A 24257-nucleotide genomic window follows, 5' to 3' on the forward strand; every position below is an offset into this window, starting at 1 on the left:
TTTTTTAGGAAAATGAATAAATTTTTCCCATAATTTTTTTATGTTTCTTAAGAAAAATTTCTCAATATTTGAATCAAAGCTAAAAATTTTTCTTTTTCTCTATAATTCTTCTTTTACCAATAGGTATAAGTATTTGGAACGTTCTAGGCCAGCCAAGACCACAACGGAAGCTTCACAAGCCGATGATGACGATGAAGAGGATAATCTGGATCATGAAAATACGGTACAAGTAAAGACTGATAATAAATCGAGCACACAAGATATTACTACAACAACAACCACAATCACCACGAACAACAACAGTAATACACAGAAGACCTATGCCACAATAGGTCGTAGAACAACAACTACAACCTCACCTGAAACTGAAACAACAGCTACAGAAACAACAACAAGTGAAGCAGTTTTGAGCACAACAACAACAACATCTACATCTACAGAGACTCCAATAATCACCACTACCACTAGTCCACAAGTTATTTTAGATACTACTACACCTGAAACTATTGTAACATCCCATACCACCACCACTACACCCTCAGACACTCCCATAATCCATAGTACCACCTACACACCTACACCTACTAACCCTGAAATTACAACCACTGAAACACCCCTGACTGCGACTAGCACCACGACGACAACACCATTGGACTTGACAACAGCACCACCACGTGTAAATGACAGTTCGGACATGGACCCTGAAACCATTGACCTTTCCCTGAAAATCAATTCCCTTATGACTGAATCCTCCCCCACCTCCTCCCCCTCCTCTGCTATATCCTCCCTTAATTCCATAACTACAACGGAGTCTGGTCAAGACAGCAGCAGTCGTTTGACAACAACAAGAACGACAGCAACATCGTCAACGACCAACAAACCAGACGAAGCCGATGTCAATGATGATGAGGTAAATGTAGTTATTAAGGAACGTCAAAAGACTGTGTATAGAACAAGAACAAGAATCACACCAACAACAACAACAGAGCCTCCCACAACAACCACAATCAACACTCCTACACAAAGACCAATACACACCCGTACTCGTTTAACTAAAACAACAACAAGCACAACAACTGAAACTCCTGAAGTTGATAGTACAACTCCAGCTAGTTCTAGAAGACCTCTGCGAACTAGGCAACAGATTTTACTAAATCGTTCTTCACAACAGACAAAAACAACTACAACCACATCTACAGAAGTAACACCCACTACCGAAACTGTAAATAGTGAATTCCTGGGTACTGTATCTAGTCCAAGACCATTTGGTTTTCCCAAAAAACGTACTAGACCCACAGCTTCGACGTCAACAACAACAACAACTACAGAAGCACCCGCTACTGTAGAAGTTAAAACAAGTGTAGGAAAATCGACAAAACTTAAAGCTGCCGTTAATACACAAATCAAAAAGGTGAGTTCGAATACAATCCTCTCTGAAATTGTTACCACCACTACTGAGTCTGCAAGTGACGGAGATGCTTCCTCTCAAACTATCACTACTACTGAAGAGAGTGAAGCTGTCTCAAGCACTGCTAATAAGCACAACTCTAGTTTGAATCACCAAGACTCACAAGAAACAAAACAACAAGACACAAATGAACATGAGGGACAAGGACACGTAGTAGTTGTTGGTTTAGAGGGTAATACAGAAGTTAACCTAGAATTAAGGCATGAAAATACACAAGAATCTAATCTTAATATAAATTCCCCCACTATCACTACCACCACCGAAACAATACCTACCACTACCACAACCATCCCTGAATTGGAGGTATCAATTGAAACCACCACTGAAATTCCCATTCTTAAGGTAGTTAATAATAATAATAATAAAAGTGAGGTTAAGACCGAACAAAGTACAGGTAATGAAAATGTGAAAGGTTTGGAAAACGTCGAAAAAAGTGTTGGGGCCACGGAAGAGAACAGCAGCTCCTTACAAAGTGTAACAGAAACATCGACTCAACATGGGCAAGTAAATAGTTTCGAAGATAATCATGGCGCCTTGGAATATCAAAAGAAATATGTCAGCTTGAATCGCAGCCACAGCGGTGTGGAGACAAGTAAACATGAAGAATCCAGCGTAGTTGAAACTCAAAGTGCAAGTGTAAGTCAATCGGGTAGCTCGGATTCTTCTTTGGAAAAATCTTCCAAGGAGGAAATTCAAACTGAAAATGTAAATCAAGCGGAGGTTAGTTCTGGCACAGAAGAAACTCAAGGTGAAACTGCAACTCAATCGGATAGCTCGGATTCTTTGGATAAATCTTCCAAGGAGGAAATTCCAACTGAAAGTGTTAATCAATCGGAGGTTAATTCTAGCACAGAAGAAACTCAAAGTGAGACTGTAAGTGAATCGGGTAGCTTGGATTCTTCGGAGAAATCCTCAACGGAGAGACCTCAAACTGAAAATGTAAATCAATCGGAAGTTAAGTCTGAAACCACCATAACATCTTTGGAGAAATCCTCAGCAGAAGAAACTCAAACTCAATCTGCAGAAAAAGTTACGGAAAAATCATCCGCAGTAGAAACGCACACTGAAACTGTAACTGAAGCAGATCAAACTGAAACTGTGAAACCATCCGAAGAATTGGGAAGTTCGGAATCAAGCCGTGAAAATTCTGGAAAGGCCATTAAATCGTATACCACCATTAAACGTACCCATCACCCCACAAATGAGGATGGCTTAACTGATGGCGATGGAACCATAAAACGTGTTAAAACCATCACCACTGTAACAACCACGGAGGAATCTGATAGCGGTAATGGCATTGCTAGCAATGGCGGCAAGTCATATACCACCATACAACGTGGTCAAGTTAGGGGCTCCACAAGTGGAGAATCAAACGAATCGCCTGAAAAGAAAACATATAGCACCATTAGTCGAGGTTCCAACCGGAATACACAAGTCAGCAATGAAGCTGAGCAGCATGTCAATGATGGATCCAGCGGATCGAAATCTTACAGCACCATAAAACGTACTCAAACCACAACAACACTTGGAGGATCCGAAGGCAGTGAACATTCTACTGAAAGCGATGGTGGCGCAGAATCTTCCCATGAGGCCCATGGCAAGAAAACCTATACCACAATTACCCGTAACCGCGGTTCTGCTACGCATGCTTCATTAGAAGAAGAAAAGAATTCCGCCAGCACAACACGCACTCGTTATTCCAGCAGTACCGAAAATATTCCCTACAAGGCCATTGTGCGTGATGGCAGTGGTGTCCATTTGACTGAAGAGGAATTATCGGCATTTACCAAGAATAATGGTCGGGATATTATTACAACAACCACAACTGTGGTGGAAGAAAGTGTGGGAGAGAAACCTTACCGGGTTATATCAAGAGGTGGCCAAGTCTATCAGCAAGGTAATGAAAGTCAGGAAGATTCGGAACACGAAACCAAAACAACTGAAAGCAAAGCCTTTAAAGAAATCTCAAGAGGTGGACAAGTTTATCAGGCTGAAAGTGGTCATGAAGAAAGTCAAACTCAAGAGCAATCTAGCACATTTGCCAATCAATCAGGATCAAAAACTTATAAGACAATATCGAGAGGAGGTCAACAAACTCAAAGTTCTTCCAGCGAAGAAACCAAGACTGAAGAACCCCAAACTACCACCACCGCTAAACCTTTGGATGTGGAGACCACAAGACGCATTTTATTCAAAACTCGGGTATCAACCACCACACCAGCACCTTTGGAGGCAAACAATAAATCCCAGGAAGAAAAAACAGAGACCGAAGTTCAACATGAAACTCAATCCCTTGAGACTAAGGAATCGGAAGAAACCTCAGAGAAGACTACAATCGGAAACATTTCTCGTGGCACCTATCGTCCCACCGAAAAGGGTGACTTATCATCTCTATTGGCTTTAGATGTGGCCAAGAAACAGCAACAAGAATTTGGTAATGGCGCCCAACGTAAACCCTTGGTGCCAAGTGGCCATCATCAGGCCATAGAGGAACAGGAAGGTGATGAAGAAGTCACAACTCACACGGAAATTGTCAATGGCAAGAGGCGTACCATTATTACCAAAAAGAAAATCAAAACGATTATTATTACCGAAGATCTGGAGGAAGAACAGGGACAACAAGCTCAAGAAGTTATAGAAACTGAAACCAAGACTTTGAAATTGAAAGGTGAAACTGGAAAACTTGAAGACCTGGTAGTAGAAGAAGCATCACATGAGGAAGAAAGCAAGGAAAAATCTATAAATCGCGGCACCTATCGTCCAGTGGAAAAGGGAGATTTGTCATCGCTACTGGCCATTGACCTGGCCAAGCAACAGGGTAAATCTCAAAATCAATTGAAGTTTGGTAATGGTAAGCGGCGCAGACCCATTACCAAAACCATTACCGAAGAATCTGTAGTAAGTGAAGAAAATAATGACAAGAGACGCCGACCCATTACCAAAACCATAACCGAGGAAACTGTGACAACTGAGGAAAGTAATGGCCAAAGACGCCGCCCAGTAATCAAAACCACAACTCAAGAAGAGGTAATTGAACATGAAGGAAGCGGCAGAGTGCGAAGACCTATTACCAAAACCATTACCAAGGAAACAGTAACAACTGAGGAGAGTAATGGCCAAAGACGCAGACCAGTAAGCAAAATCACAACCACCGAGGAACATGTGGAGCAGGAAAGTAGCGGAAAGGTTAAGGGAACTGTAGTTAAATCATCAACAGGAAACGATAATGAAAGCGAAAGGTTGAGCGGAACCATTACCGAGCAAGCGGTTACAGAAGTTCCTTCAACCAATGTCTCCACTGAGGAAGAAGCCAAAATAAAATCTCTTGGTTCTAGCACAACTACTGACACTAAGGAAGAAGTTACCGAAGATGGTAAAATGAAAACAATCACCACCACTACTGAGGAATCTGAAGCCCTAGAAGGTCAAAATAAAATTCGCATGATAATAACCACCACCACAGTTCAGGAAATTGTCGAAGAAGAAGAAGGTGGCAGTAAACCTATTAACAAAGTCATTACCGAAGAAAGCGAAAACGGAGAAAAATCACACAAAACGACAGTTAAACCCGAAACCAGCGAACAAAGCGAAGCAGAACTAAGTAAAGTAATAGGAACGGGTTTGGATACCCTCCATGAAGAAAATGAACAAGAATCTGGCAAGGGTAAATCACGAACAACCGTTACCACAACCACTGTTGAAAAAACTTCTCAGGGTAATGGTCGATTCCGCAAACCTTTAAGCAAAACTTCCACACAGCAACAAAGTCAGGAAATTGAAATTGAAAGTTCTGGTAAGGTGGTACGTAAATTTGGAACAACGCAACAGCCAACTGATAACAGGGAAACCGTTAATGGCCGCAGGAAGGTTGTTGTGCGCAAGCGTATTCAAAAGGTGCAAAATAAAGCAAACTCTGGAGGTCAAGAAGCCACAGTTTCCCTGGGACAAGGTTTGGGAAGTCAACAAAATGTAACTGAAATCACCACAACGGAAACTTTGGACACTGCAGCCCTTCTTAACAATGCTACGGCAAGTGAGAGAGGTGAATCTGGCGTGGAAGGCACTGACAAGTCCACAAAGACCAGCACCACAACCACCACAACTGTTGTCAAGACCTTAGGTGCAACTGGTGAGGAAAGTGAAAACGCCGATAGGAAAATTGCCAATCGTCTTTTGTTTAGAAATCGCAAGACCCAGGTTAGCAGTACTTCAGCTGCCTCATCTTCTCGTACGAAAGAAGAAGAGGATAGCGGAAAGGTTCCAATCAGTTCGCCAACCAGGAAGTCCAACTTTGCCGGCAATCGTAAATTCGGCGGCACTCAACGAACTCGTACTCCAACTCAAGAAACTAAGCCCACAGGCGAAGAAGTAGAAAGTTCCGAAAATGATAAGACTTCCAGCAGAACCTCAACGACCATCGATAGATCAAAAACTAAATTCCGTACCTCGCAACAGACCACGGAAACAAGGAAATCCACAACAACATCCACAACTCGTCGTGGCAAACCCTCACGCACCAGCCTTCTGGATAGTGGCAAAACTGAAGAAGTCGACATCTTGGAAGATGGCTCAAAGAGAATCAAAACCATTACCATCGAAACCGTGCCCACCGGTCCCGGTACAGTAAAGACCATACGTCGCATCAAGACTAAAATCATTAAGAAACAGGAACCAATCTATGAGGATGAAATTGAGGCCTCTGAAACTCCCGTCACCACCAAGAGACCAAGAACTCATAATCGTGGTTCGGCAAGATTCCAAGATAAAGATCTATCTTCATTGTTGGCTTTAGATTTGGCCTATAAACGTAATAAGCAAACTCAAGCCGAACCCCAGGGTCAAAAGCAACGTAGAAAGATTATACGCCGTCCAGATATAATTACCGAAACTGAGGAGATTGAAGAAATTGAAACGGTATTGCCAACCGAAGCACCTATTGTCACCACCATTACGGAGGTCCGGGAGACCAAGACCGTCAATGGCAAGGCCCAGCCCACCAAATTGACAAGGGTTAAAAGTTCTTCAAAGGATGATGCTGGCGAACAAGAGGAAGAAATTGTTGCGCAAGAAGAAGAAGTAAAGACCGTAACTAGGCGCAATTTTGCCCTTAAACGTCCCACCACCACAACAACAACCACTGCTGCTCCAGTAACAACTGAGGAAACAGAATCAACAACTAGAAGAAACTTTGCCTTTAAGAGGCCTTTGGGAAATTTTGCGGGAGCCATTGCCAGGCCCGTGAAGACCACTACAGTGAATGTACAATCTGTGGAGGAAAATCAAACCTCAGATGAGAAGGCGGAGAAAACAAAAGTTCTAAACAAGTTTAGTAAATTTGGTAAAGCTCAGACAACAACCACCAGTACCACAGAAGAACCCTTGACAACAACAACCACTGAGGAACCCACGACAACCACCACCACCGAAGAACCCCGCACTACAACCACCACAACCACCGAAGAACCCAAGACAGAAACCCCTACCACAGAAGAACCTACTGAAGCTTCAAGCTCTGAAAATGCTGGTGATATTTTAGAAACAGCTGATTCTTTGGGTCTTCTGCGCAATCAATTGGCCTTTGCGGTAAATAAGTTGACCGCCGGAGCTGAAAGTGAAATAAAACCCCCATCAGCACCAGAGACAGGAGATGATCTTTCATTGCCAATTTATCATCGTCGTAAATACTATCAATACTACAAAGATTCACCCATAACCTATGTCAGTCCCATTAGTCCCGACGTCGATGTTGCTGCCATACCCACTAACGTTGATGTAGCCAAACAGATCCATGATGTTTTCAATATTAGCAACAATCATTTGAATGGTGTTGAGGCCGAGACAGAAAATGCCGACGTTTCAGAACAGGCTAAGGAAATCAATGCGGAATTTGGTAATTTTTTATTGAAAACCCCCGGGTCAATTTAGGTTACCCGGGGGATATAAGTCCTGAGGAAAACCTAGAAAATTCCTCAGCCATAGAAGACGTCGCTGTTAGTTCGGGAAATGGCCTCTTAAATGAAACTGAAAAGCAGGTTAAGATTACGGTACTGGCGGCAAATAATTTGGAGAGAGAAAGTCGGAAGATTGGTAAAGATACGACCACTACGGTTCTCAAGAAAGTGGTGAGCAAACCCGAATCAACTTTAAGTGAATTTATTCATAATGAGGCAAATATCGATATCGCCAGTGATGCTGACGACCTTGCCACTGCCGAAACTTCTAGAATTCCCAACAATCGTCGTTACAGAACCAGAGTTTCGGAAACTAGTTCAGCAACAACCACCAAAGCTCCACAAGACGAGGAGGCAAATGATTCTACAATAACTGCCAAGGAAAATATTTCCACAACTCCACCGTCCAGAATCACCAAAAATCGTGGTTACCGAGCCCGACTTTCCGAGAACACTTCCACTACCACAGAAGCTCCCAAAGACACGGATGAGGAAATATCAACATCAACAAAACCATCCATAGTTCGTCGTCGTTTTGGACAAAAATCCACATCCGAGAAAACTACAACCACAGAATTGCCGGCTGAGACCACAGAGTCACCTGCAAAACAAATAATTCGCCGTCGTTTTAAGACAAAAACTAACACAAACGAAAATCCCTCAACTCCAACCACAGAAATACCCGTTGAAAATGAAGAAATCTCCACAACTACCGCGGCAAGTCCAACCTCGACCACCGAAACCTCCGCTAATCCCAACGAGAATGAAGAAATATCCACAACTACTCTGGCAAGCCCAACCTCAACCACCGAAACCTCCGCTAATCTCAGCGAAAATGAAGAAATCTCCACAACTACCCTTGCTAGCCCAACCTCGACTACCGAAACCTCCGCCAAAACACGACGGCGAGTTGTCATCAAGAAACGCATAAAACCCGTCACAAATGCTAAAGAAACCGATCACGAAGGTTCGCCAAGTGAGGTGCATGAAAGCATTACGGAAACTCCGCTACCAGAAAGTTCAGAACCGTCTATTATTAGCAGTGTATCAACAAGTTTGCCACCCATTGCCGAAGCATTGACTGTTGAAGAACCTATTTCCACAGAAATAAATTCAACAGAATCAACATCCAACGCAGACGATGTAGAAATTCCCTCAACAGAGAAACCTAAGCCTAAACGCAAAAGAATTGTTCTAAAGAAACGGGTCCTTGTGAGTTCGAGCACGACAACAGAAACTCCTACCGAAGAAATTTCCAGCACAACTGGGGCACCGATCACCACCGAAGATCTCCAGGAGTCACCCATAGAAGTTGTGTCTACCACACCGCAACCTTTGCGTCAAGCTCCACGTTTCGGAAGAGTCAACAAAGCTAGAACAACAACGGAATCTCCTGCCCAAACTGATTCCACAACCGAAATCAATGAAGCTGAAAAAGTCTCTGCCAAACAAACCCTGCCCCTGGCCAATCGTTTGCGACGACCCACCAAACGTTTGGAGGTTACAACTGAAGATTCCACTATAGCTCTTCACGAGGGAGATGTTGACAAGTCCATAAGATCAACAACTAAAAGATCCTATTTACAGCGTGGTAAGAAATTAGCGGAGGAGGAAGAGTACGTACCTCGTAGTAGCCTGTTGCCTGCTAAACGTCCCCGGCGTCTCTTAGTCAATGGTCAGGCAAGGCCAATTTTTAATGATTTATTGCAAGGTACCACGGAAAAGTCACGTAATTCCGAAGAGGAAGAGGATGAGGAAGATGAAGACTCTGAGGAAGATGAAGAAGAGGACGAAGACGAGGAGGACGAAGAGGAGGAAGAAGATGTTACAAAACCAACAACTCGCAAACCATTAGTTGCTCTGCGGCCAAATATTTCCCTGCAAAGGCCAACTTTTGGAGGTTTGACTCGCTTACAAGGTATTACCACGACCACTGAGGCTGCTACGGAAAATGAAAATATCACAGAAGAAGATGAAAAGGAGGGGGAAGAAGATGTGGTTACAAAACACACTACTCGGAAACCATTAGTTGCTCTTCGACCAAACATTTCCCGGCAAAGACCAAATTTTGGTGGCTTAAATCGCATACGAGGTACTTCCACAACCACAGAGGCTACTGAGGAAGATAAAGAAATCAAACAAGAAGTTACAACTAAACGCACTTTACCCACAAGACGTTCCTTTGGTGGTGGCCTGAATAGAAGTCAATCATCCACTGAGGCTCCCGCGGAAGGTGAAGACAACACGGAAGAAGTTACAACAAAACGCACTTTACCCACTAGACGTTCCTTTAGCGGTGGCCTAAATAGAAATCAATTAACTTCTTCACAACGTCCAACCTTACGGCAGAATAGTTTTAGAACCTCTACCACAGAAAAAATAATTGAGGAAGAAAAGGAGACTACCACAAGACGATCCTTCCCCACGAGGAAACCTTTCGGTGTTGTTGCACGAACATCAACTACAACTGAAGCTGTTGAAAGCCCGACGCCAACAACCGAAAAATCTTTGGACGAAACTGTTGAGACCACAACAACGGAAAAATCTCCTGAACCATCAATTGAAGAATTTTCCCAAGAATCCGTTGAAACAACTTCCAAGCCAGTAACGCTCACAGAATCTTCAGAAGCTTCCATTGAAATTATGTCAAGTGAATTGCTAAGCGGTGATAGTGAACAGACTACCATGGCTTCTGATTCCTCAGGGGCTGAAGAAAATTCTAGTGAAGCAGCAGATAAAGAGGAAATTGTCAGCATCACTACGGAGATTCCAAGTGAATCAAATGAATTGCTTCAGCAAGAGACAACTACCGAAAGTGCCTCAACAGAAGCTGAAACTACAATGAAAACCGTTGAAGTTGATGAGGAAGCCCGAAACCCTAGCACTCCTGCCACGCCAACGACATCTATATCTCCTTTGGAAAATCATGAAGAATCTGAGGCGAAATCTAAATCTTCTTTGGAAAATAAGGAAGAATCTGAGGCGACATCTACATCACCTTTGGAATATAAAGAAAAATCCGAGACGAAAACTAGTCAAGTCACACGCCTTCAATTGGTCAGCGATTCCACCACTACGAATGAAGATTCCACCTCCAATGAACATGATAATGATACCACCACGGAGCAGACTTCTGTAACAGATTCCACCTTCGTTGAAACCAATACAGCTCTAGATAGCGAAGACACAACCCGCCGCTCTTTTGGTGGTGGTTTTCGTGCACGAACCACAGCAACACCAGAGACCTCTACAACAGATTCAACCATCGATACAATTTTGAATAACGAGGGAACAACTCGTCGGTCCTTTGTTGCTGGTTTCCGGTCACGTAAAACCGAAACAGCACAGAACGTCGGAGAGAAGGAGGAAGATGTGAAGGAAATCACCACAAAACTTACACCCCTTGCCAAGCGTCCTCTATTTACGGCCAATCGTGGCAGATTTACAACTAAAGCTACACCACCAAGCGATCAGCAACAAGAAGAAACTGTTGAAGTTTCCACACGTCGCACATTTGGCGCCCAATCGAATCGCGTTGGGTTTAATCGCAATCTTATAAGGCAAAATGGTAAAGATGTTTCCGACAACGAAGCCATAGAGGTCTCTACCCGTAGAACCTTTGGCGCCCAAAGACAGCAGAGACTTAATTCCAGATTTACACAACTTGAAACAGGTCCAACCCAACCCAGGACCACTCTTCGCCCCTTCAATAACCAAAGGCCATTGTATACGAGACCCAAACCATTTGCCAATCGCCAAGTGGGAACTCAACAGCAACAAGAGGAAGATGGTGATGAGGATGAAGACATTGAAGAGGAAGATGAAGAAGAAGAAAATAATGAAAGTGTAGAGTCCAATGAAGAAGAGGATGATGAAGATAAAACCCCACAACTTGCCCCCACCAAACTTGCCACAAAAGAACCCAGTTCGAGTTTGACAAATTTACGCAATCGTTTACGTTTGAACCAACAAGACGGACAGACGACTACTCAGGAAACTTTACGCACGTCATTAGACTCAGGGCCCGCCAACGATAGACTTAAGACTCTATTAACGAATAGAAATCATGTTCTCCCCCAAAACAAGCCCATTATTACAACAACACTCACCAACACCAACACTTTAGACCACAACTCAGAAACTGAGTCGGAATCTAGACCACAAGAACACACTCACACTGCTACTAACCTTGAAATTGTAGAAAATACCTCTAGTAGTAGTAGTAGAAGTAGTAGTAGTACTAGTCTTAACTCTAAATCTAACAGCACCGTAGCCAATTATTTGAATCGAATTCAAATCAGAACTAACCCCGCACTTAAATTTAAAGAATCTAGTCAAGCAAATGATAAACTTGAAGAGAATAACAATAACAAAACGGATGATAAGAGTAACGAAGTTAAGACGAATGAAGATGATAATAAGGATGTTGATGATGATGAAGAAAATAATGATCAGGTTAAAACGGCAGGTTCAGAACCTCTAGAAAATGATCAACAATCTAGTTCTAAGTCAGAGTTTAAGTTTAATAATAAAAATAAGGGAGCTAATCTTGATGATGATTCTAAACGACGTTTTCAGAAATATCAGTTCCCAGCTAGAACTACCACGACGACAACAACAACAACACCCTCCACAACTTCTACCACGTCAACCACAACCACAACAAGTAAACCTTTAGAGGAGGTGAAACCAAAATTAGAAGATGAAGATGATGCTGACGTTGACGATGAAGAAGATGCCGAGGATGATGAAGATCTGGGCGACGAAGAAGAAGATGTTCTCAAAGCAAACTCTCAGGTAAATGAGAAGAGGGCAACTACTATCAGCACAAAACTTACAGAAACTCAAGCACCCCAGCAACAAGCTGACACCACCACCACTAGTACTACCACCACAACAACAACAACAGTACGAACTCCAGGTTCTAGTCCAAGACGTATTAAGGTCTTGAAATTTAAACGTCCATTATTTACAAATACAAATGCTAAAAATGATCTACTAAGTAGTAGTGCTACTAATTCTACCAACACTGTATCGGCGGAAGCCTTAGATAGTCTCAGTAGTGTTAGTGAAATAGTTGAACACACAATTGAAGCTCTTACACTAACCGAAACACAAACTGACATTAGTAGTAGTACCGCGAACCCAGTGAGCACGGATGCAACAACAACGCCCTCGCCGAATGTTAAGCGTATTCGCAAAGTAGTAAGGAAGCTTGTTAGGCCGGTACAGCGTACCACGACGGAGGAGACAAGGAATGAAGTAAGTACCACCACGGAAGCCCCTAAAGAGGAGGCCACTACTGAGTCCACAACAACTTCCACGACCACATCAACAACAACCACAACTACCGAAAAACCCATAGTTTCCAGTACTTTGTTATCTTTGTCCGCCAAGAGGCCCGCCAGTTCCACGCGCCTTGGTTTTAACCGTAGCACTAAATTTAACGAGAATGACTTGCAAGCCAATAGTGTTGAGGATGAAGATGAAGAAGAGGGGGATGAAGATGATGAAGAAGAAGATGAGGACGAACTAGTTAGTTTAGAACGAGAAAATGAGGATTATAGGGAAGTACAACCAGTTGTGGTAAGGACCACACCGCGTGCCCGTAGTAGATTTAGTTTACCCTCAGGTTTTACCACAGGCAGAAGTACAACAGCACCAACACCAAGGACAACAAATAGACCACAAGCGCCCTCATTTAGCTCCACATATCGTAATCGTTATGGCAGCAAGGTCTTGTCGACACCCAAAACATTGGACGCAAGAGCGCCACCTTCACGATTTAGTTTGCCAGTAACGACAACAACCACAACGACGACTACAACCACAGTAGCTCCACCTAAATTCTATGGTGAAAAACCAGTTGAAGAAGAACCAGAAAATGAAAGTGGTGAAGATGATGAGGAGGATGATGAAGAAGAAGGTAGTGAGGAAGATGAAGAAGAGCAAACCACCTTGGCACAGTTGGAGGCCATAGCAAGTACCACAACCACACCAGCAACGCCATCTACGCTTGAAACTAGCACAAGTACCACAACGACAACAACCACAACAGCACCTGAGCCCATTATTACCACCACACCAGAAGCCAAGACAGAAGCGATTTTAACAACCACCTTAAAACCTGAAGAATCAAGAACCGAACTAACTTTGGTCGGAGAAGCTGTGGAAGCCACCACAATCATGCCCGAGGTAGAAAGCGAGATGACAACCTTACCTCCACCAACGGAAACAGAACAGCCCACACCGGAAACCAAAGAATCGCTTGAAGCCAAGGAAGCCAAAAAGGCTTTGGATCTACAAAAGTTACGCGACAAGGTACACAATGATCTGATCAAGGATGATGGCAAAGAGGGTGTGCTCAGTGAAAAACTCTTTAAAAACGGTAAGAATGAACACTTGACCGAAGCCGAAAAAGAAGATGCCCTCTTGAAGTTACGCAATCGTATACAAGAAGAATTGGCCAAGGCCAAGGAACGCGAAGAAAGGGAAGGTGTCTTAAGCAAGAAACTGTTGAATGGTAATAATGAAACCGCTGCGGAAAACAAAGACGATCCCCTCTTGAAACTCCGTAACAAGGTAAAAGAAGAACTGGTCAAGGGTAATCAAGATGAAGGTGTGCTCAGTGATCGTTTGAAACATGCCCACACCACCGAAGAAGTTGTCATACAAACCGATAACCCCTTGTTGAAGTTACGCAACAAGGTCCATCAGGAATTGGCCAAGGGTAATCAAGATGATGGTGTGGTCAATGATAAACTCAAGAAACTTTTGGAACATAAAACCACCCAAGAGGATGGTGGTTTCGACGGCTCTGGCTCAGGAGACAGCAATGAACTGCAAAAGATACGCAACAAGGTTAAAGAGCAATTGGCCAAGGGTGATCAGGATGAAGGTGTGGTTAATGCTAGGCTAAAGAAATTGTTGGAATCTAAGAATACCAATACGAACACCAATAGCTTAGAAGAAGAAACAAAACACCAAAACGAGGAAGAGACAGGATCTGGGGATGATGATTTGACTCAGAAACCAAACGAAGATCAATTGAGTGAGGGTGTTAGCACACGTAAGCCTTTCATACCCAGAACCAAATTAACTCCAACCGATAATACGGAGGTACCCGAAACGGAAATTAGCACCACTTCAACCACCACCACACCGGCACCAAATGGCAGACCAACCTTTAGGCGCAAGTTAATTGTCAAGAGACCATTTACCCCAACCAAACCTCCACTGTCACGTCTTAAAACCACCCCCTCAAGTGTTGTGGGAGGTTCTTCGGCCACTGCCAAGGGTAAAAAGAAATACGTTAGACGTAAATTTGGTCGTTTCCATCCCTTCAACAGAAGCAACATTAACACCGGTGAAGGTTTTGTGCGCAAGGATCCCAGAGGTAATATTCTACCAGGCACAGATCGTTTCAAGGTCCAAAATGGTGCCGGAGGAGAAGACTATGATGAATATGAAGATGAAGAAGAAGAAGAGGAACAACAAGAGGTGGCAAAACCAGTTAGACCTAAATTTACCGTCACCCAAAGACCCACTAATGTACCCAGGACCACGGTGACTCGACCACCACTCTTCAATAGGCCAAATATTTTGTCTAAACCCAAAATAGGTAATAGCCCAGTAGCAGGGGGTGAAAATAATGCCGAAGCTGAGAATGAAGAAGATGAAGAGGAGGAGGATGAAGAAGAGGAAGATGAAGAGGAGGATGAAGAAGAAGAGGATGAGGAAGAAGACGAGGAATCGGATGGTGAGAATAAGGAAGATAATAAAAACAAACCCAATGTACCCGGCAAAGTTGTAAACATCCCTGGTGGTAAGGCAAATGTACCTAAAGGACCCTTCAAGCCCAAGGATAATCGTATATTGCCCGGCTCCAGACCTGCCCTGCCGGCTGGTGGTAATAAGCCCAACAATCCCAATAGAGTTGTAAACATACCCAATCGCCCAGCTGCCGGACGACCAGGACAATCTGGTGCCCAACAAAGCACACCGCCGGCAAATCGCTTCGGTGTTAATCGAGCCACCAACAAACCACGCGTTGTTAACCGTCCACCGGGTGTAGTGCCGCCAAGTCTAACCATTAAACCAGTGGCTACAAACTTCGAAGTAACCACACCACTAATACCTACTAAACCAGCGCCCTTCATACCCAATAACACACCAGCCTATGAGCGCAAATACACTGGCCCCTCCACTACGGAGGCCACTTCCACAGACATTGATACCTCACTCATCGAAGATCTTGATATTGAGGCCCTGAATGCCCGCAATAAGAAGATCTTCGATATCAACAGTAAAAAACACACCACAAACAAACCCAAAATTGTCATACCCTTCTATAATCCTGAAGAACAAAAAGAACAAGAAGAAGAAGAGGGAGAAGGAGAAGGAGAAGAGGGTGCCAGCAAGGAGGTGGAACAAGTGGAAGAAGAAATCCAACAAAAGGTATTGATCCCAGAGCAAAACGTAGAATACACCACAGTAACACCACCACAAACTGATGAAGTATCCTCAGCCGAGGAGCAAGACACAAACACAACATACGAAATGGATAACGATATGCAGACCACAACACCTTTAACCACTAACACAGCTGAGGATCAAATGCCTTTGGGTGATATACCACCACCACAACCACCTTCCGAAGAAAATGCTGAAGACATTCTTATTGAAACCACAACTCTTGAAACACCCACAGAATCAGTACAGTTTACACTACCCGAGACAATGGATGAAAACATTGCCACCACCACCCCCACACCACCAAGTACACCAGAAGTCACCACTTCTAATTCACCACTTAATGGTTTTGCCACCACTACACCCGCCACGCCATCTGTGGGCGACACTCTCCAAGGCACTTCTGTATCTAACACCAACATTGATCAAGCACAACAACTAAATGTTAATGCCATTTCTTCACAGGATACACAGGAAATGTTGGCCAAATCGGATGGCATTACCACCACAACACAACCACCCAGCACCACCCTGCTACATGTCTTTACTTTGTCCGATGATGAAAATGTCACCATGAATCCAGTGACTGAAATGTCACCACCAGCTGAACCAGAAGTGTTGCAAGAATTTGTTGTACCTGCAGCTAAGGTGGCTGAAGTTAATCGTGTCGTGGAAATTGTAACTAAGGAAGAGAAACGTGTCAAGGATCCGATTACCCAAGAATTGGTACCCATACCCGGTTCGGCTGTTTATCGTGTTGAGTCTTTGCCCAAGATAGAGAAAATTGGTGAAGTTAATGTTGTTAAATATATCCACTTGGTTCGCGGCGGAGATATTAAGATTGAAGGTCGTAGTTCGGTAACCGATTATACCCCCATTGAATTGACAAGTCACAGGGTGTCACAACCGGTACGTAACTCTCTGCCCGAAGGTATAAATGCCGGAGACAGTGATCGTTATGGTAAGGCTGTTGTACCAGAAGTCCTAAGAGAAATTGAGACATCCACCATACCCCTGGAGGGTTTGTTTGATGCCACAATACGTAAGGGTAAGTTGATAGATGGTGTTGAGGAAAGTACTCTATCACCCCTGGAAGGCAATACTGAACTCTACACCAAACAAGAGAGTAGCACACAACGACCAACAAGCCTAGGAACTAGCAGCACCACCACTGCAATTCCACCCCAACCAGCCACAGAGGGTTACAAGACCTTCAGTTCATATTTAGAAGAACAAGCTAAGGCTTCAAGCCACCTCACCAACACTGAGGAAACAAACGATAATGGAGAGCACTCAACAAGCACTCAACCTCAGTCGGATATTATTGTGGTCAAGACTCCAGCAGCTACTTCAAGCTCCACTTCAACCACCTCCACCACTACCACAACCTCTACTGAAACTTCCACACAAAATGAAAGCTCCGAAACGGTTGTACTGAAAACTGAATCTACTACGGAAGCCACACCACCAGCAACAACAAAAGCCACACCCGTACCGGGAGTTTTGTTCCCATCATATGTAAGACCTATAGTACCCCTATTACGTCCCGAATCCAATGAATCCTCTCCCCTTGTTATATCCATAGCTAATTTAGATAAAGTTATATTGAGTAAGGTAACCAAAACAGAAGGCGATGAACAACAGTCAGAAGAGACTCCCCCACAGACCACAACAGAATCCCCCACCACAACAACCCCTGCTCCTTCACATTCCCCTACATTACCAACTCCTCCAGCCCCTGAACGCTTGGCTAAATTCATTGAGGCCACTGGCGGACCAGCCACAGATCGTTTATCCTCCATAGCTTTATTGGACGCCGTTATTTTGGGCCGTAAGCTAGAAGAGGCCTCACTGCAGCAACAGCGAAATATTGTAGCACCGCCACCGCAAATTATTACAGCCAAGACCACAACCTCCGATCCCATTAGCAATGCCATATTCACCTATGGCAGTGCTGGATTGGAGACACAAACCGAACAGACACGTAACTATCCGGAAGTAATTACAGCCAAGACAATTATAGCCGAGACAAATACCAAACCCGTACCTCCTTTCTATTATAGTCAGTTTGAAAGTTCACAAGAACCCTCTGCTTTAGTCGCAGATCAAAATGATTCTGATGGAGCTTTTTCAGGTCGCTCTGTGGCCATTGTAAAGGCTCAAGCTTTAACACAGACCGAAGATAAAGCACCGGCTTCAGAAGAGAGTTATTACAGACCCGCCCAACAATCTCATCGTGAGGGTAGGGCCCAAGAAGAAACGGTGACATCACGCACTAGTAATAACGATAAATTTATACGCTATTCCATACCTCCGCTTTACTTTGATTTATTAGGTACCGGTACTGTACCAGAACCCAAAAATTGGGACTTAGTAACCAAACGTAATGCCAGAAAATTGGAGAGTGAAACTGAAGTACCGGCTAAGAGTAATGGGGCTAAGCCACCATTCTATTATAGTCCTCCCACTAATAATGACTCAGATGCAGAGGGAGCTTTTAGCCACCTCATTGCAACAGCAGTTCCAGCTCCTTTGCGTGTAAGAAAGGCAAAAGCTTTTGATCCATTAGCCAATGCCCAAGAACAGAGACAAGTTGAGCTTTTTTCCATAGATCAAGGCAGCAGTGTTGGTAGAACAATGAGTAGTACTGGCTTCCCCAATATGATTGTAAGCTCCAGTAGTGAAGTTCATGCCGTCCAAGAACTTTCAAATGAGCCCAACAATGAAAGGACAATAAGTTGAAGATGATTTAATTTCTCGATGAAGAAAAAAGGAAAATATTAATAATATTTAAAATTTAAATTTAGGGTTTAGGTTAAACGTAAAAAAGCTCTGTAAATTAAAAAATCAAGTTTTTTGTTTTCTTTTAAATTTTTATTTACGTGAAAAATAGTTAAGTTTTTATTTTTGATACAAAATGAATCATAAAAGCTTTGAAGAACAAAATATTCTTAAAGATATAAACAAGGAAGCTTAAAAGTTTTTCCCTCTGGAAAGTTTTGTAGGTTTTTTAGCGAAGCCAAAAACTTTAAAAGGAACCTTTGATAATCTATAAAAGCTTTCATCACTTTGAAGGCATGTATAGCTTTTAAGCTTTCTTGTTTAACATAAATTATATTATTTACCCGTGTTTGTTTTAATAAATTAATTATTTCTAGTCTTATACATAAAAAATTACATAAAATTTTAATTTTTATTAAAATTTTATTTATTTAAAGCAAAATTCAAAATTATGTAAATATTTATTTTTCTATCTCTCTTTCTCTTTCACTCTCCTTACTATCCTTTATCTATTTAATTTTTCTTTTTAAAATATATTGCTTCTATTCTAACTTAATTTTTTTCTTAAAATTTAAACAAAAAATAATTGGCTGCGTTTGCTTTATTTGAAAAAGAAAATTTGTAGTAAAGCTTTTTGCATAAACAGAGCTTTTTGTAACAGAGCTTTTTGTAACAGAGCTTTTTGTAACAGAGCTTTTTTCCATTACAAACGATCATCAAAACGAAACGACACTTGAAAATAAGAAATAATTAATTTTCATCAGAAGAACTGTAGGGAAGTGATCGTCAAAACTGCCATAAAATGTTAATAATTATTTTTTCTTACTGAAAAAAACGAAAGCAATATTTGTTTTATATATAAAATATAACAAACAAGAGTAAAACTCTTTTAATTTCTTCCTCACGCAAAAAAAAAAATCTTAAATTTTTGTAAAATTGTATAAAGCAAAAACAATATTTAATTTATATGTTTTTTAAATAATTTTTATTTAAAACCTGTTTTTTTTTAATTTTTGTTATATCTAATATTTTTTTGTTTATAACTTTATTTAACACCCTCAACCGAAAAAATCTTTAATTTCTTTCTTTAGTTTGTAATTTTTTATTCTTTATATATAAACAAAATAATTTATACACATTTATTTTATTATTATTTTTTTATTAATAAAAACAAATTCTTAAAAGAATTTTGTAATATAAAATTAAAAACAAAAAAACAAAACACACTTTTATTTTTTAACTTAAAATTTCTACACACACCCACATGTTTCTACTCGCCGTCTTAATGATATATAGTCGTAATTTTTTCAGTTGTTGTCCAAGTAACCCCTCCAACTCCAGCCTGATTGTTAACCCCCAATTCTCTTTGTGTTCCCAATCTTTGTAATTTTTGTACCATATTTTTGTGTACAATTTTGTTGTTGTATATAAAAATTCTCGGGTTGTATTTCCTCTGCACATTTTTATTTTATTTTTACTTAAATTTTTCTTTAGCTTCCAAACAACTTTTTTCTTTAGCTCACCGCCTTTCTAGTTTCTTCCTTCCAGTCTTGGTATGTATTTTAAAAAAAATATATATTTACTTATTTTTTATTAATTGTATCATTAATGAACAACGTACATAATTTAAACATTTATTCATAAAATATAAGAATTAATTCATAAAATTCATGAATTTTACAATACAACAAATTTTAATATTTGCTACACACCCCATATAATAGATTTACTTTGATTTCGGATTACCACATTTTAGTAACAAAAATTTTTACATATACAAAAATACTCCAATTAAATAATATTGCACTTATTTAGCATTACTTTATCAATCACATTGGGACAATATTCTTAGATATAAATATAAAATATTAATTACATTTTTTTAAGTCAAGTCACAAAAATTAAAGACAATAATCGCAGATTTAATTATGCGCGTCCTTTGTAAGAATATGTAGCTTTAACTTGCCCACAACCAATCTCTCAGTAGAAATTATATTGTGATGGCTTTTGTTTTACTGTTTTATATATAGTTGTGTTCATGAACAAACTAGTTCAAAAGTACAACTCCGTGAAATGAACGAATGGAACCATATTTAGCCCATTCGTCTATATCGTTCATTCAGATGACCTCGTTCATTTTATTTATTATTTACATACTTACTTATATGTCTTTTGTACAAATCAAAACGTCTTGCTCTTATTCCGAACTAAGAATAAATTTTCAAACTCACCGATCTTCTGCTTTACTTCTCCAATTTTGGATGTCATGCTTTGCGATATCATCTCCAACTTGTTCTTTCCATCGGAGTTTTGGCCTTCCCTTGGAACGTATACCGTCGAGTGGCTCGTATACATCTTTATCAATCGTGCTATATGGCTCAGCCCACGAAATCGATGTGGGTCGGCTGGTACAGCTCGTGGTTTATACGACGTCGGTATTCACCGTCAACGCATATTGGTCCAAAGACTCGGAGAGGTCTTTTTCCTATTTTAACTGCTGATCTTGTGTCACCCATTGTCACCCTGCATGATCGTACCAGTTTTGTAGGGATGACAAACTCAGGCATGACTTGGAACACCTTTGATATAATCGAGCCGCCCTCGTCAGCCCAATGTCGATGTCTTTCGTGGGCCTTTTCCAGTGTTTGGCGCAGTGCAAACAAAGATTTGGTCAATTATTGATTTACCAAGTCTAAAACTGCATTGGTATGACCCGATTATTTTATTGACCTTAGGTTTTAGACGTTCACACAGTACGCTCGTCAGCACTTTGTGTGGTTACAGAGACTTATGGTTCTGTAATTTGCACAAACCGCCGTGTGTACTTTCTTGTGTACGAGACATAGACGGCTGAGGTTCCGAACGTTGAGTATGTTCACTTCTTCCTGCAAAATTTCGCTAATTAACTGATGCATATTCCATGTTTTGCAGAGATGACAAACTCGGGCATGACTTGGAACACCTTTGATATAATTGAGCCGCCCTAGTCAGCTGAATGTCGATCTGTCTTTCGTGGGCCTTTTCTAGTGTTCGGCGCAGTGTGAAGATTTGGTCAATTAGTGATTTACCAAGTCTAAACCACATTGGTTATTTTATTGACCATAGGTTTTAGACGTTCACACTAGAGTTGTGTAGTTCCGGAACGAACTAGTTCCAAGGAACTATTCTTGACAAGGAAATATTGAAACTATATCCGGCTCTTGCATTTATATAGTTCCTTTAGTTCATAAAGTTCCAGTCGTGCATAAAAATCCATTCCCTTGTATATTTAATTTTAATTTTCTTTCTTTAATTCTACACTTACGTCGATCTTTCTCGTTCGTTTGCGGTCACATTGCAAAATAAACGTAAATCACATCCTCGTTACATCGCTGCAATTTATTTTTTGTATGTCAATTCATCCACCATAAGATGAAAACAAAACAAGTAAAAAAGTATCAGTCGGCTTTGCCGACAGAGATATACCCTCAGCCCTTGAAACACTTTTTTTCACACAAAACTTATGTATTTAGGGGGTTTCAAAATTTTGGTCGTATAAACCGACAAAATTGTTAATTAGGATTAAAGTTCAAAAGTTTTGCGCAAAAGGTACTTAAAGGAATGGACCGACATAGACCATGGGGGTGCCATAGGGGGTTTTTACACCCTTCGGGCTGTTTTCTCAATAAGTATGGACTTGCCCCTGAAACAACTTTTACCATCGTAATTGAGGCAGCGAATGTAAGTTGCTTCAACAAATATCAAAGTGATTCAATAGCAGGTCTTAAAGTGAACTTATCCAAAGTTTTGTGTGAGAGGTACGGGATGGAGTGGAAAAATATAGTCCATATTCGAACCTGATCTATATCTGGTAGATATTATGAGAATGTGTAAAGTATGGACCAAATCGGTCACTCCCATCAAGAGTTATCGTGCGCACAATTTTTCCGAATATTTTGAACTTTTGTGGGGTAGGTATCTGAAGGAGTGGACCGATATGGCTTATTAACGAACTTAAACTAAGTTTGGACACAATATTACGAAGGACAAATTTTGGCCGGAATTGGCATTTCCGTTCGAGAATTATCTAGCGCTTCCACCCATAAACATGGTGTCATAGGGTTTGTTTTTCAACTTTCAGGCTATTTTTTCAGGAAGTATGGACTTGCCCCTGAGGAAACTTGTACCTTCGTATAGGGGGCAGTGAATACAAGATGTTACAACAAAAACCAAGGCTATTCGAGAGCAGGTCCTAAACTGAACTTTTCCGAAATTTTGTGTGGGAGGTACTGGAAGGAGTTTACCGATTGAGTCCATATTGGAACCTCATCTAAGCTTGGTAGAAATTACACGATGTGCAAAGTATGGACCAAATCGGTAATTCCCTACAAGAGTTATCGTGCGCACAAGTTTTGCGACAATTTTTGAACATTTGTGGGGGAGGTACCTGAAGGAGTGGACCTATATGACCCGTCTTCGAACTTAAATGGAATCTGGACAAAATATTTCGATACCCAAAATTTGAACCGAATCGATTGATCCGTTCGAGAGTTATCGTGCGCACCAGCCAGCCAGACAGACGGACAGACAGACAGACGGACGGACATTGCTAGATCTACTCAAAATTGTCTGAAACGGATATCGTACAAACATACTTGGGGTCTAAAACCATTATTTCGATGAGGCACATTTTTGGTCGTATCAAAGTGTAAATACCCTCTTTAGCCTAAAGGCTGAGGGTATAAAGAAAGATTCCTTAAACTTCTTCACTCTCTGAACTATTTGGAACATAGAAAATAAAAAGAACTACGGAAGAGAAAGACTCGGAACTATTTCGAACATAGATGAACAAGATGAGCACTCGCCTTTACGTTTTCGTACGATTCACCATACAAATGCTCTCTTCTTTGGAACGAAGGAAACAGAAATAACGATGAAAGAGAAAGATTCATTGAACTATATCGCTCTCGGTATTATGAAACTATACTAAGGAACTAGTTCCTTTTGGGAAAAGGAACTAGAAAGATCGATCTGCTCCGGGAACTAGATTGCCCAACTCTAGTTCACACAGTACGCTCTACAGCACTTTGTATGCGATGAGTAGAAGACTTATGCCTCTGTAATTTGCACAAACTGCCGTTTCTCCTTTCTTGTGTACGAGACAGAGACGGTTGAGGTTCTCAACGTTGAGTATGTCCTCTTCCTGCAAAATTTCGCTAATTAACTGATGCATGTTCCATATTAGCATTTTGCCACCGGTCTTGAACAGTTCCGCTGACAGCCAATTAGTTCCTGGATTTTTTCATTTTTGTTTTTTTTTCAGCCGATAAATTGCTGTCATGACCTCGCTTTGGCAAGATGGTAAACATTCAACGTCGTCGTTTGCGATCGTCGCCCATATCCGATACTAAGAGCGTTCACGTAGGAACTGGTTTATTTTCTAATAAAGATGGTGAATGTTTTGGTGACGGTTGCGTGTGTATAGGAAAGAGATCATTTAGTTAAACGGGGATCTATTTTTAATATACAGTCCACTTAAGGAGAAAGGAATAGAAAACAGTCATATGAGATAAGAGTAAGACTTTCTATTGCTAAATGCGGCATGC

General features: G+C 41.4%; 1 protein-coding gene across 1 annotated transcript in view; it reads left to right on the forward strand.

The window, feature by feature from the left end:
- LOC141398322 (uncharacterized) overlaps nt 1–18768 on the forward strand; it is a 229119-nt gene extending 210351 nt beyond the window's left edge. The window contains exons 10-11 of the mRNA XM_073975606.1: nt 124–7358; nt 7394–18768. Of these exons, the coding sequence (XP_073831707.1) occupies nt 124–7358; nt 7394–18633 (18475 nt within the window). The 3' untranslated portion in view covers nt 18634–18768. The remainder of the gene's footprint in view (nt 1–123; nt 7359–7393) is intronic.
- The last annotated feature ends 5489 nt before the right edge of the window (nt 18769–24257 follow it).

Source organism: Musca autumnalis, unplaced genomic scaffold (assembly GCF_047663935.1).
Source record: "Musca autumnalis isolate F117 unplaced genomic scaffold, ASM4766393v1 scaffold_3, whole genome shotgun sequence".
Taxonomy (NCBI): domain Eukaryota; kingdom Metazoa; phylum Arthropoda; class Insecta; order Diptera; family Muscidae; genus Musca; species Musca autumnalis.